Source organism: Camelus ferus, chromosome 5 (genome assembly GCF_009834535.1).
Source record: "Camelus ferus isolate YT-003-E chromosome 5, BCGSAC_Cfer_1.0, whole genome shotgun sequence".
Classification (NCBI taxonomy): Eukaryota; Metazoa; Chordata; class Mammalia; order Artiodactyla; family Camelidae; genus Camelus; species Camelus ferus.
This window is the reverse complement of record NC_045700.1, coordinates 5,028,045-5,041,813: the sequence shown is the minus strand read 5'-3', so window position 1 is coordinate 5,041,813 and position 13,769 is coordinate 5,028,045. Positions and strand designations below refer to the sequence as shown.

The following is a 13,769-nucleotide window of genomic DNA, read 5'->3' as shown; positions in this document are numbered from 1 at the left end:
ATCACTTAATCTGTTTCTTTTTCCTGGTCTTTCTCTTTCCTCTTAGTGGTTTTTCTCAAATGTCCAGTGATCTTTGGTTGTCCAAGCATTTGAATGATTTGTGTGATTAGTATAAAGTTGCTGTCTTTCATTTCTTTTGCAGTTGAATAAGTCCACTTGCCCAAAAGACTCCTTTGCTTGGTAGTAGACCTCACTGTGGACTCTGTACGTGTATGTGTGTGTGTGTGTGTGGTGAGCTGGATGCTGGATGGGGGAGAACAGTCTTGGAGTAAACTGGCAACTGCCACGTTGCCAGAGTGAGTGTGCTGTGGTCTGGGATGGAGGGCTTACTTTGTTTATTTCACTCTTGGGTGGACGGGACCCCCCCCCCCATGTCATCTCCCCCTTTCTCGCTCTCTGTCCCCTCCCTTCTTCTGTTAGGGTCATAGTGTGGCATCGGCATGAGATTTGTGCTACTTTCCTCTCCAGCCTTAAGCCTTGCTGTGGGATTTCTCCCCAGGCTTACCTTTGCGTCCTTTAGAAAGTTGCTGCCTGGCTTTAGCTGAGTGTAGCTGTTCTCTACAGATGAGGGGTCAAGAGGTGGGGGCCTGGACAGGTTGCGCCAAGGAGACTCTGTAATCACCCTCATTGCAGCGTCACGGCCTTGGTCACCGAGCTGTCGGGGAGCCTGGAGCCTTTCTAAGGCCCCAACAGCCCTCTGGATTTTGGGTTTTATTTTTCTCTGCTCTGATTTATTCATCACTGAGCCCAACTGTTTTTGGAGGATGCCCACATTTAGGGTGAAGTTTTTTGGAATTTTTAAAAAATTTGTGGTCAGTGACAGTCTTGGGAAATAAGTGCATCTACTGTAAACCTTTGAAAGTAATTTGGGAGGGGCCTGCGTATATAATTTCACCTAGTAGTAAAATCATAATTTACTCCAAGACACAGTCCTTTTTTGACAGTGATGACCTTGAAACAGTTTCCCTTACTTTTCTCCTGGTATTCTTCTACTTCTGTCATTTCTCCATTTCTTAAGAAATATTATGTTATGTATTTAAGTTTTTGATCATATATTTGAAGCTTAAGGTAACCCGTAGCATTTGGGGGATTTAGAGGTAAGTGATCAATTAACCGAAAGAATCTTGAGTTAAACCTACCATTTTTCCTGTAGATTTCTTTTTTTCCTAGAACTGAGTTAATACTCTTTTAAAATAGAAAAATTAAGAGAATTTTCGAACATTTACTTAATGAATATAAAAGAAAGTGATTGGTATTATCTCAGTATTGGAGAATGCATTTTATTCTAGTGGGGTGAATTGTATTCTCTGTCATCAAAAATACTGTCTTCCTTAGGTACTTAAAACATAGTAAAAATAATACAGCAAAGGCAGTGATGGCCCCCATTTTAGGCATTAGATCAAGTCTGGTACTTACGTTGGGATGTTGATAATTAGAACTGTGTTCTTTTTTCTCAGGGTTCATTTGAAGACTGAAATTTAGCAAAGCCTTACAAAGTCTCACTTTGGAGAAGTACTTTCAAACTGAGTCATTTTTTGCTTTCCAGTCTTCTGTTCATGGTAGTTAACAGCTCTTACTAAATAACTCTACATGGAAATAATCTATCCCCATGGTGAGCTTTTTCACGGCAGAGATTGGATTAAAATAAGAGCTTTTTAAAATTGATTATTCAAAATGTGTGATAGGCATGTTGCTAATAAGTGCTTCATACATTTTATTTAATTCTTGAAACAACTCAGTAATTGAGTAATTCATTTTACACATGAAACATTAAGGCTGAGCAAGGGTTAAGTAAATTATAGAAGGTCATAACTGTTAAGTGACATTTGAGGTTTAAACAGATTCAAGTTTACTCCTTTTTTTTTTTTTTTTTTTTTACTGTTAATCATTGTATAGCACATGAACATTAAACATAGTACCTATATGAATTACATTGTATTTAACATACCCTTTACTTGATTCCAAATAAAACTGTTCTGACACTGTACCTGTGCGCCTGTTGGCCACAGCTAATTTTCTCTCTTGGTTACTTCTTCCAGAGGGAGGGAGCTGTAGCAGATTGTACGTGGAGATGAGAAGTTTTGAGATTCACCCTTGACACTGCTCAGAGAGGAGGGAAAATAAAACATTGATCTGTTTTCCCTAGAAACACAGTTTTTAAAAAAATGTATTTTGAATGGGGTGGGTAATTAGGTATTTATTTATTTACTTAAATGGAGGTACTGGGGATTGAACCCAGGACCTTGTACATGCTAAGCACACACTACTGCTGAGCTCTGCCCTGCAATTTTGGTTTTTAATACAAGATGTGTAGATGTATTTTTTTTTGCTCTCTGGGCTTTTTCATCATACATTCATTCATGCAACGAAGTACAAGAAGATGGCAGATTTTAAACACCTCACAAGGAAATAATGGTATTCTTTACAATATGTTAAGTTTAATTTGAGCTGCTTTGGATTTTCACATTTCCTAATAAGCATTACTTGGTTCCCACATTTCTTGAATGGTTAAGATCTTTAGGTCTTTCTGAGATCTATGGGCAAAATTTTGAAAATGTATTATATTTCCTCATTTCATTTATAATGAGGCTTTGGCTGGACACAGATTCTAGAGTCAAAGTTTTTCCCTCACTGTAGCACTATCAAGATTGTGGTTTGTTCCACTGTCTTCTTGCGGCCAGTGTTTTGATGAGAAGTTTTATGGTAGTTGTGGAATGTCCCTCAGTTGGGGTTTATCTTCTTTTTTTTTTTTTCACCATGGGTTTTGGTTTTATGGGATTTTGGGGAGGAAGATTCCAGTGGTAAAGTACCCTTTTTTTTAAGTCACATCAGAGTAAGAGGTGTATACTGTCAACCCTACTTGATGTTGACTTTGATCAGTAGGTGGAAGCAGTGTTTGTCAGCACGCTCCAGTGTAAGACTGCCCTCCCCATCTCTGTACAGTTCCCTTTGAAGGCAAGTCGTGAAGCACAGCCCACACTTCAGGGGTGGGAGTTATGTTCCACAGCACTGAGGGTGAACCTGAGTTATTTGGAATTTCATGTTCGAGAGATTCTCCCCCTCTTGTTTACTATTTATTTATATCACTATGGACTAATGGATATTTATTTTACTGGATTATGCTTTCACTGTGATGGGAACTAGGTAATACCACCAGCTCCCAGATGAAGTTTCCTCCGATATCTTGTTTCTGTTTTGAAACAGAAATGAAGACAAGAATCAAGATCTGATTGGAGTGTAATGCCATATCAGACTATTCAGTCATAGAAAAAATTCTTAGTTATAGCTAGAAATTATAATCTGCTGGGGATCATGTGATAGACACCCACCCCTGGCAGTATTTAGGGGTTCACGTAACCTTTTTGTTCTGAGACAGGTAAATTTCTATAACTTGACCATTGCTACCATTCTTTCTTCTAAGAGGGGAGTAGTAATAAATGGACGGGATTAAATAGGGAACCACTTTTACCGACAGTATGCAAATATACCCCAGAAGATCCTGGCAGAACTCAGAGATTCAACGTACAGTTGATGCTGTGCGTGGCTGTGATTGCCATGGGGTGGGTGAATTACTACCTTGGCCTGGATTATTTGTTGCCCTTATGTGTCTAAACTTTCAACTTAAAAAAAAAAACAAAAACAAAAAACAGTCTCCTTAATATGGCCAGCTGTTTTTATCTTGTTTTCAGAAGGAAGGCTTACCCTAGAAGTGACCCTACAGTATCATTTTAAATGGTTTTGCCTTTTCTTCTTAATTAGGAGTTTCAATCATGGCTTCTGTCATTCTTGGCCAAGGTGTCTGCTGAGACTAGTAACTATTATTAAGTCACATAGGTACTGCTCTTTTCTGGTAGTCCTGCTCATTCTTTTAAAGGTTTTTTTGGTTTTACATTTTCTATCTTACTATTGAAATATGAATGTGTGCAGAAATGCACACGAGAGCATTAGACTATAATTACACACACATGCACACAGACACTAGTGTACCCTTTCTTACAAAGGACTTTGCTGCTGATTTCTGCATTGTGTGGAACACAGAGTATCTCCCATCTCAGAAGGCTGAAGCACTTTGCAACATTGGTTGTTAACATCCAGCTGTTGGGGCAGGGCAGCAGCAATGAGGCTGAAACAGTGTTTGGTTGTTGGGTTCCTTCCATTTAATCTTCTTTGATAAATAGTCTCCAAAATAGCCTTGTATTTTTTTAAAATATATTTTAAATGTTTTTAAAAGCCAACAAAGAGGAACTTGCTGGTTGGCACAAAACATGCTGCAGAATTGCTTCTTTCTTGTTACTCTAACTGAAGGGCAGAGAGTTGACACCCATTCTGTACACTCTCAGACAGTGCTGTGGGGAAAAAATGTGGATTTCCCTGTTGTATCGGTAGTCATCTGATTTTTTTCCCTCCTTTCACTACCCCCAAGATTTTTTTTATAAATACAGTTTTTAAAATTAACTCAAATGGAAGTTGTGCTTTCCTCTGACCCTTCCCCCAGACAACTGTGTGACTTTAACAGCAGTGTGACACGCAGGTTGCAGCAAAGCTTATGTCTGCATGTGTTTTTATTGGGCAGAAATTACATATTTAGTCAGAGATTCATAGTTTTTTTCACTTTGCACCAAAAGTAGTTACATGGCATTAATCTTGAGACATATGCTTAATTTCAATTTTTAACCTACTTGACAATTTCTTTTAGGCCCAGCCTTTGTCACTGTAAATCCATGGTACAAATAAATAGAAACCATTTTACTTGAATATGCAAATTAAATGTGTGAGTTAAGTAGAAGATTGGGACATCTATGATGTATCTGCTACATCCTTTGAATATCAGATAGTCCCTTTGAGTTTCTTTGTATACAGGATGCTCTTCTGACTCCGTATGTTTCAGTTTCTTATAACCTGATACCACTTTTGTGTTAGTGCTCAGCTCTGTCAGATCCTTACATTTTGCCATGCTTATGTATGAATTTTAAAAAGAAGCATGTGTGACGGGTCCCTTTACTCGCTTCTCTCCAGTACGCTTCCTCTCCCGCAGAGGTGTCTGCTGACCTGAATTTGGTCATCATTGCCAGACCACAGAATAAGCTAGCAGATTCAGAGTTTCACAAGTTAGTCTTCTGAGGGACTTGGAAGTATTCTGAGAAAGAGACTCATGGTCAGCTTCTCACCTACAGGTTTGTAACGTACATTGAAAAGCGCTGGAAGCTCTCACACGTGGGAAGAAACTTACCAGTCCCGGGTTTTTTTTACCTGAGCATTGCCCAGCTGTTTGGCCGAGGAGCCCCTCACCTGTGACCCTGTGCACCGTTGTTGCTTGGACTGTGCTTCATGTAAACGCTGCCTAGAGGTGTACTCGTTTCCAGAATTGATTTCCATTTAATTTCATAGTTTTTCCCTAATGTTACTTTCTAGACTTAGATGACAAAGATAGTAATTATTCCTTCAGTAGATGTTCAGTGCTGAATCAAGTTTAAAATCATTCTGCAAAAAGGGAAGGTAAAATGTTAATAAATTGCATGTTCATTGACCAACGTACCAGTTACTTATGCTCCTTAATTTTAAAAATTTTTGATTCTGCTGATTTACTGAAGCGTCTAGCTGTGGACCATGGCTACACACACCCTCTGCCTTAATCTGATCTGTTACCTTTTATGTTCTTGTGGCTGGAAGCAGCCTGAGTTCGTTGTTAATGTTTGCCACGCTTTCTTGAATAACAGTTCTTCAGCTGTTAATGTTGTACAAGATGGTACTTGAATTTTGTTTGCTTTTTTCCCCTTCCTGTATTAGAAAATCTTGGTGCTTTTTGTAAGTTATGTATAAAAGAAAATTTTCTTAAGATTTGTTGATATAATGGTCTGATCCAGGAGAAATAAAATGGGAAAATGGACACTATTTCTGACCTTCAAATAAAACTCTGTATATTGATTTTCAGACTGTTCACCGAGCCCTTGGGTGAAATGCATTGTCTTAAGGCAGGGCTATGTACCTGTGTGGGGGGATAAGCCCCTTAGGATCTGGTGAGTTTGTGGAGGACAGATGAGTTTCTTGGAAAATGCACAGGGGCACCAAGTTTTCATAGAGTTTCACAGAAGCCAAGGAGCCTCCTCCTCTAAGGGAAGAACCCCCGAACAGACCTTGTTTCCTTACTGGCCTCCAGCCTTCCCTGCACTACACTTTACTGAGATAGGAAGTTAACAAACTGACTGTTAAAAAAGTAAGTCTAGATTTGTTCACCTAATAGCTAAGGACTAAACCATCTACCCTGTTAGTCTTAAAATTTTAGGGTTTATTAGGGAGCCTCTACATTATATTTCTAGGATCTCCTTTAAAGAGCAACAATGCATTAAGCATTTTGTCATTAGTTAGGAAAAGTCTTTTTTGCATTCTGCACCTTGCTAGTTCAGTCCTACTTATGTAACTTTTTAAAAATACTTTTTTTCTGTTCTTATTTTGTGGAGAAAGTTCTCTCCTTGCATTAGTTCTGTCAGCTTACTTTCAATCTATATTCAGAAAATTTTTTTATTTTACGTACTAACTTTCCTGACGGTTATTATTTATTGATTCCATAAATACTTCCTCAGTGTTCAGTTCTGTTCTTAATAGTAGGAGCCCAATAAATGTTGCTATTGAGCACACTTATTTTGAATTGTGAATGGGTGAAAGAGAAATAAACGTGTGAAAGAGTGCTCAAGCAGAATAAATAAGATTATTGTCTACCTTCCCATTCAGTATAAGTCCTAACGTACAGTTAAAGGTTGCTTTCTGCAAATAACTATTGTGAAGTAATAAGCTAAACCATCCTGGAGTGTCAGACACAGGTTAATCCATGCAGCAATGTCACCTGTCTCCCAGAGATGCTCATTCTGTCACTGTTCTTTGAAATAGGACCCTGAGGGGATGTTTGGTTAGCTAAGAAATGATGCAAAACTTATTGCCCTCAAGGCTTAAGCTCTGAAAGTAACCCGTCTGGTTAGATTAACTTGGGATTTCTTTGGGTAGAGTTAATTAAGTCATGGTTGCCACATGCCTTTATTCTTAACAAGATCCTGGTCTTCCGGATCAATCTAATTCTCAGAGAGTTAAAAAGTAATTCATATTTTTGTATGTATTTTTAGAATTTAACCCTAAGTTCTTTTCTTGCATAGTTCTGAGAGATGGAAAGGTATGCAGAAGTTTGTCTTCTGACCCTCCTCAGTTAGACTTGAGAAAGCAAGAGTTGGTTGATAAGTGAAACAAAACAAAGGGAACAATTCTGCCCCTTCATTTGGATGTCAGGTTTAGAGACAAGAAGGGAAGGGTGGAGTGGGAATCAGGTAATCCCAGCCACCTCTGGACACGAGCCTAACCCTTTTAAGCCTCATTTTCACCTTGTTTTACAAAGTTACAGGGCTGTAGAACTTTGCAGGTCTTCCCTGGCACTAGTATCTGTTGAAGATATTTTTGTCATTGCTATTCATTGTGTAACTGAGATAGTGAATAAAATTAATAGGATTATGGGACTTTAAGGAGAAGCTTTCTTTAAAATGGCTAATTACAGTCTAACTCAGTGTTGTCCAGTAGGACTTCTTGTGGTGATGGAGATCTGTACTAACGCTGTCCAGTGTGCTGGCCAGCAGGCACACTATGCACTTGAAATGTCGCTGCTGTGACTGAGGGGCTAGTTTTAACTGTAATTAAAACTAATTTAAATAGCCACATGTGACTAACAGCTGCTGTATTGAACAGTGCAGGTTAAATTCTCAAGTATTTATAAGCATTCAAAGGGGCTCGTACACATAGATTCGTCCTGACACTCTTGTTCTTTATATAAGGGTTTGCATTTTTAGAATATGGCAGTGGTACCAATTTTGAAATCTTTCAATCTTTCAGTATTATCCCAATATTGAAATCTTTCTTCAAGCATAGCCTCCGTTTCTAATTGAAGTCAAGCGTGGCCAAGGTTCTTAGGACCTTTCCCCGGGGCTTCTGGAGTTTTTACTTGGTAACCGTGTGCCTACATCGCTGGCTTCTCTGAAGCTCTGCCATCCTACTGAGGATTGTGTGTTTACTACAATCTACCTGTCGACTCCTGTCAATCCTGCAGGGCTACACTTCGTTTCTGTGTTAGGCTTTGTAGTATCTGGAGCAGGTTTGGTGTTCTCGAGCATTTTATCTTTGTATTTTTTATGAGCTTGATTCTGAAAAGTCTAAATGCCACTTTAAAAAATACTTGGTTTTTTGGTGGCAAGACAATTTTAGTCCTAAAATCTTGACCCATCAGCAAGCTGTTAAGTTTAGTACTAAAATATCTAGGTTACTAGGTGGTAAAAACAGTTGTCACTTGAATGTTCCGTTAAGTCTGTATTAATTGCTTCTGTGTTGCGAACACCACATTCTTGGAATTTCCATGTTTGAGGATAACAAAGAACTTGGAATAATTCTATCCTGAAATTCTGGACTTTTGAAACGATAAAAATCAGTGTTAAAGGCATTCTTTAGGGTTAATGGTTGAAACTGATAAGCCATGTGTTTGGGATTCAATCCTTTTTCTATGAGATAATTTATATAAGATTACATTTTTATATATGGCATGCCAGGTCACAAAACCCTGTATCCTTGAAACTTAATTCAGCCATGCCGAGTCCAAGAGCTTTCAATGAAAACTTGCGTCCCCACTGCAGCTCTGAAGCACATCTCCCTGGGACCACAGGCACTGGTTAGTTTGTATTGGCAAACAAAGGTGCTAATTGGTATCAGTCATTCCCTTGCATTTTGAATAGAGGGAAACCAAAGGCAGTTGCCATTAAATAAAGTAATAAAAAGCACACGTGAACTTCAGGTAATACAGAAGAGTAAATGCCTTCTTACTCTCATGCCATCTCTTCTCCCTAAAACACTATTACCAGCCTAAGTTTTCTCTTTTTACAAACGGGGCTAAATTACACCTTGCTTTTCTGCTTATATTTTTAAAAAGTCGGGCCTATTGAGGTATAAGTTAACAGGTGGTAACATTCACCCATTTTGGTGTACAGTTCTATGAATTTTGACAAATATACACACCATAATCAAGATACATAACATTTCAGTCCCTCCAAAAAGTTCCTTCTCACTGCTTCATTTTTGCAACCACCACCACAATCAAGATACAGAACATTTCTATCACTCCAAAAAGTTTCTCCTTTCTGCCTCAATTTTAACAGCTATGTTGTATTCAATTATATAGATTTACCTTAATTTTTCTAAATAACCCCTCATTGATTTATATTTACGTTGTTTCCAGTATTATAACTCAAACCAGGTACAGTAAATACCTTTGTATATAAATGTTGGTGTACTTTGACAGCTACAGACATAGGGTGAACTCCTAGCAGAGAAGTTACAGAATTAAAGACTGTGAGCATTTAACATTTTGATAGGTAGGGCCAGATGGCCTCCCCCGAAAGTTGTACTAATTTACTTTCCAACCAGTTCTGCATAAGAGTGCCTGTTACTCTTAGCACTGGGTGTCACCAATTAGATTTTGCTAATTTGATGGATAAGCTGTTACTCAGCAAAGTAACTTGCTTTTTTTTTCTTCTCATTTTAAAAACATACCAAGAGTTAACACATACACAAAATCCAACCCATGTTATTTATGGCTAAAACCACAAGCATTAGAGGAAATAAGACTAGAAAAACCTTAACTTTGTTTTCACTGTCCCAATAGCATTTAAATTTCCTGCTCACTCTTATGTACATTTTTATAACCAGCCTCAGGATACGCACCATTTGTGCTTGTATTATGTTTGCTTTTTAAAAGTTTATTTCATAAGCATTTTTCTTTCTTCCAGAATCTTCATTTTAATCTTTGTATGTTTATTTCTTCTATTTCTGGGCTATGGCACAGTTCATTTAATCATTCTACTTCTAAAATTTTTTTATACTTTTTTTTTTTTTTACTATTATGAACAAGGCTTCAAATACCATCTTTTAAAAATAAAAGTTTAAAAAAATCCTTTAAAATTTGTTTCATAGGATAAATTTCACTAGTCTGATTCTTCTGGATCTAAATGTAGCAAAATCAAATGAGAGGATAGAATCTTGTGTTTGAAGTAGTTTTTGTCACTTCATTGAGAATTCAGTGACTTTTTCCACTGGAGAAGGAGCCAGTTACATAGCAGTTTGCCTCTGTGCCAGCTTAATGTATTCCTTTTTTTTTTCATTAAAAATTGTAAAAATGATATGCAACTTATAAAGATTTCATATCCACTTTCCAGAGGTAATCAACCCACTGTTATTTAGTAAATTAAATTTTTTAATTTAATTTTTTTCTCAATAAATCATTCACATTTTTCAATATTTAAAAATTACCAAACAATATACAGTGAAGGCTCCTTAGCCTTGTTCCCCCGGTACCCAGTTCCTCTTCTTGGAAGCAGTTAATATTAGATTCTTGTGTATTCTTTCAGACACATTTTATGCATTTTTGAGCACGTGTGTGTCTCCTTTTAAGCCACAAGTGTTATTAGCAAGCTGCACGTACTTTTTTTGTACATATTTTCTTAGATTACTTTATTTGTATTTAATTTTTTTAAAGTAGATAATAATTGCACGTGGTTCAAAAATAAAATAATGTGAAGGCTTGAGTAGTTCCTCTTCTATTTCAGTACCATGTGTGCGATGTACCACCCTTCAAGGAGTCTTCATGCATTAGAAATAAACAGGAAGGCCCATATTTTCGTTTTCCTTCTGTAAGTTTTAAGCTAACCTGTCACGCAGTACAGAATAGGTGCTAAGAGCAGTGGGCTGGGGGCTGGCTCCCTGCATGTAGACGTCTGCGTTGCCACGTATCACTTGTGTAACTGTGGGCGAGTTATTTAAGCTATCTGTACTTTATAATCTTCATATGTAAAATGATCGCTCAGTGTACACGCTTTGCATACAGAAGAAGTGTGCATGTTTGCTGGTAGTAGTAGTCTATAAAATTGTTAGGGACAATGACCAATAAAATAATACCCAAGAATCAGTTCCAGTCAGTTTGCTTTATCTTAGTGATGGATGTGGATGTGAGTAAATTCATTTAACAGAAAAGGATGGATGGCATTTCTCCCTTGTTTGATTTCTACTTAAGTATTTTAGAAAACTTCACAAAACAAAATTAAAGCAGCTAAAATATATAGTTCCCGTCTTTTGGGTTGACAGTTCTTTTGTTTTTGCACAAATTCCTTTAAACAGATATACTTTCTTTATGTAATAAAAGTGTCCCTGAGAAGGTGAGGGTGGAGATGGCAGCCAAGAATATGAACTCTTTTGCACAGAGCACCACATTTTAAGTGGTTTCTCATGTGCTTTCTACTCAAATTTGGTTAAAATACATACATATCATTCCATAATATTTAATTTTAGGAGATACTGGCCCTTAAAGTTTTTAAATTCCCTGGCCATATCTTTTTAGGATCAGATCATTAATAACACTGAAAGTCCTTAAGGCAAGCAAGGGGCTGGGGGACTCAATTCTCTTTCTATTCAATTTTTCCATTCTCAGTTCTTTTTTCTTAATAAAATTAAGGTAACAACAAAACCTCTTTTCCCCTTCCCACCTTCAGATCCTAGTTACAAAATAATACATATTTATTGTAGTACAGTTAAAAATAGGAGACACACAGAGAAATAATATCACCTTAAAACTACCACCCAGTGTAGTAATATTTCTGTTAACAGCTTGGTGTCTAGGCTTCTTGCCTTTTTTCTCTGTATAGATCTGCACACAGTCACTCATGTTACTGATTTGTTTGTCTTTTACAGTGATGGTGTCTGGAATGCTGTACACACTGATGTCTTGTCTTTTTTAAATAGACTCAGGATCATGAACATTTTAATCACCATTCAGTTATCTGTAGGATCATTTATAAAAGGTGCATCGTATTCCATTGAACACATGCCATACCGAAGTTTATTTTGTAATATATTTATTTCCTATTCAAGGACATTTAAAAATAAACTATCGATAAAACACTCCTGTAAACCAGTCTTTTTGGACAGCAGTTATATCCGTACGGTAAATTCTGAGACATGGACTTACTGGGTTGCAGGGTATGTACTTTTTTCATGCTTCTAATACACATTACCAAACTGCTCTCCAGATAGCTGGCATTGCCCTAGTGCTTGCCTGCATGGGGTGTGATCTTAGATCAGTCCTTGCCTCTATGGGCTGCGAATTCCCCTTCTGCACTGGTGCACACTCACCCCCCAGGGCCTCTGTGCCGCCTCTTCCTTCTTCCCTGCGTCCCTCCTTTTCTTTTCTCCTGTATCCTTCCTCCTTCCCACCTCAGACTTTCATAGAAGCTGGATTTCCTCCAGGTTAGAGAAGGAGCCGTTTCGAATGCTGTTTACCTCACTCTCCACCTGCCTCTCCGGGCATTTGCTGTATATACACTATTCTTGACACTCTTTTTGGACAGCACCCCGTTTTTCAAAAAAAATTTTTCTGCCATATGAATTCTGATTTTCACTAGTGATTATTAGTAACAGCTGATCTGTAACATTTGTGATGTCACCTCACGCTCTGGCTCTGTGGTAAGAGGATTGTCCCTGTATTCCTGAAGACTGGGATGAGTCCAGCAGTCTAGGGCTTCAGGACTTCGTAAGGATGAACGAGCTGAGTGCTCGGTACCCTGCCTGCCCTACAGTGAGCGCTCACAAGGCTGGCTTTTCCTGTCATCTCGGGTGACGTGCCAGTGAAGCAGGCATCACGTTTCTCATCCTGCATTTCAGGAAGTGGGATCAGAAAGATGGAATAAATACTTTTCCTATTGTCACATCTGTTCCAGAAAGTGGTGGTGTCTGAATCTGAATTTAGGAATTTGGGTCCATAAGGACTGTTGCAAAGTGGGGAAGCTAAAGTGAATGACCAGAATTGTTTCTAATTATTCCGACAATCCGTAGAAGATCCTGTAAAGTTTCAAGCGCTTTTACACATGGGGGCCTGAGAGGTGCAGCAGGTGAGTGAGAAGATGTGCTTAGTTCCAGGAGGAGAGAATGGTTCCTGGGCATCTAGAAAGACAGGTGGTTATATCCAGAAGTCTTCCAGACACAGAGACCAAAGAGGTTTTCAAGAAGTTTAAGATGACTGAGCACTAAGATCAAAACATTTCACAGGTTTCTCTACTTTGGCTTAAATTAGAATGCAGTCCTGTTTTAAATATGTATATGCTGATTAGATTTTTGTGTTAACTTGTTTCCGACAGGGCACGGTGCTGATGTGAAATGTGTAGACTGGCATCCAACAAAAGGGTTAGTTGTTTCAGGAAGTAAAGATAGTCAACAGCCAATCAAGTTCTGGGATCCCAAGACTGGGCAGAGTCTTGCAACACTGTAAGTGATAGGAACCCCGGCTTGGCCCCTAAGCAGAGGGGAGTGAAGCTGTGTGTATTCTTTCACTTCCAGCTTTCTTTCCTCTGTGTATTCCTGAAAAAATGGTGTAGACAACAGATGGCCTTTATCTGTAGACTTCTTACTGATTAAATAGGATTTCTCTCTAACTTCCTGATGAAATAAGGCTTGATGTTTGTTCTGCCACACGCGCCTAAATGTAACTCAGCTGGGGTGGGGAGGCATGATACATTGTGGCGCTGTATGGAGTTGCCGTGTGTGCCGTTTATTAGACACAGCCCGGCTTTCTCCATGTCAGTGCATCAATTTATGGAAAAACTCTCCCTCCATTTTTGTTAGCACATTTGAATACTGGTGATGCAAAGACCTTTTTTTCCCCCATTCACAGAGGTGCTGGGATTGCACCAGGGCCTCGTGCA

The 13,769-nt window shown here is 38.4% G+C and overlaps 1 protein-coding gene across 3 annotated transcripts in view; it reads left to right on the top strand.

The window, feature by feature from the left end:
* WDR33 (WD repeat domain 33) overlaps positions 1-13,769 on the top strand; it is a 90,528-nt gene that overhangs the window by 57,627 nt on the left and 19,132 nt on the right. For 2 of the 3 annotated variants that reach the window (XM_014564991.2, XM_032479221.1), the window contains exon 8: positions 13,206-13,332. In XM_014564991.2, coding sequence (XP_014420477.2) covers positions 13,206-13,332 — 127 coding nt within the window. Of the gene's footprint in view, positions 1-5,174; positions 5,939-13,205; positions 13,333-13,769 lie in introns of those variants that run through there. The other variant, XM_014564994.2, reaches the window with a different exon arrangement.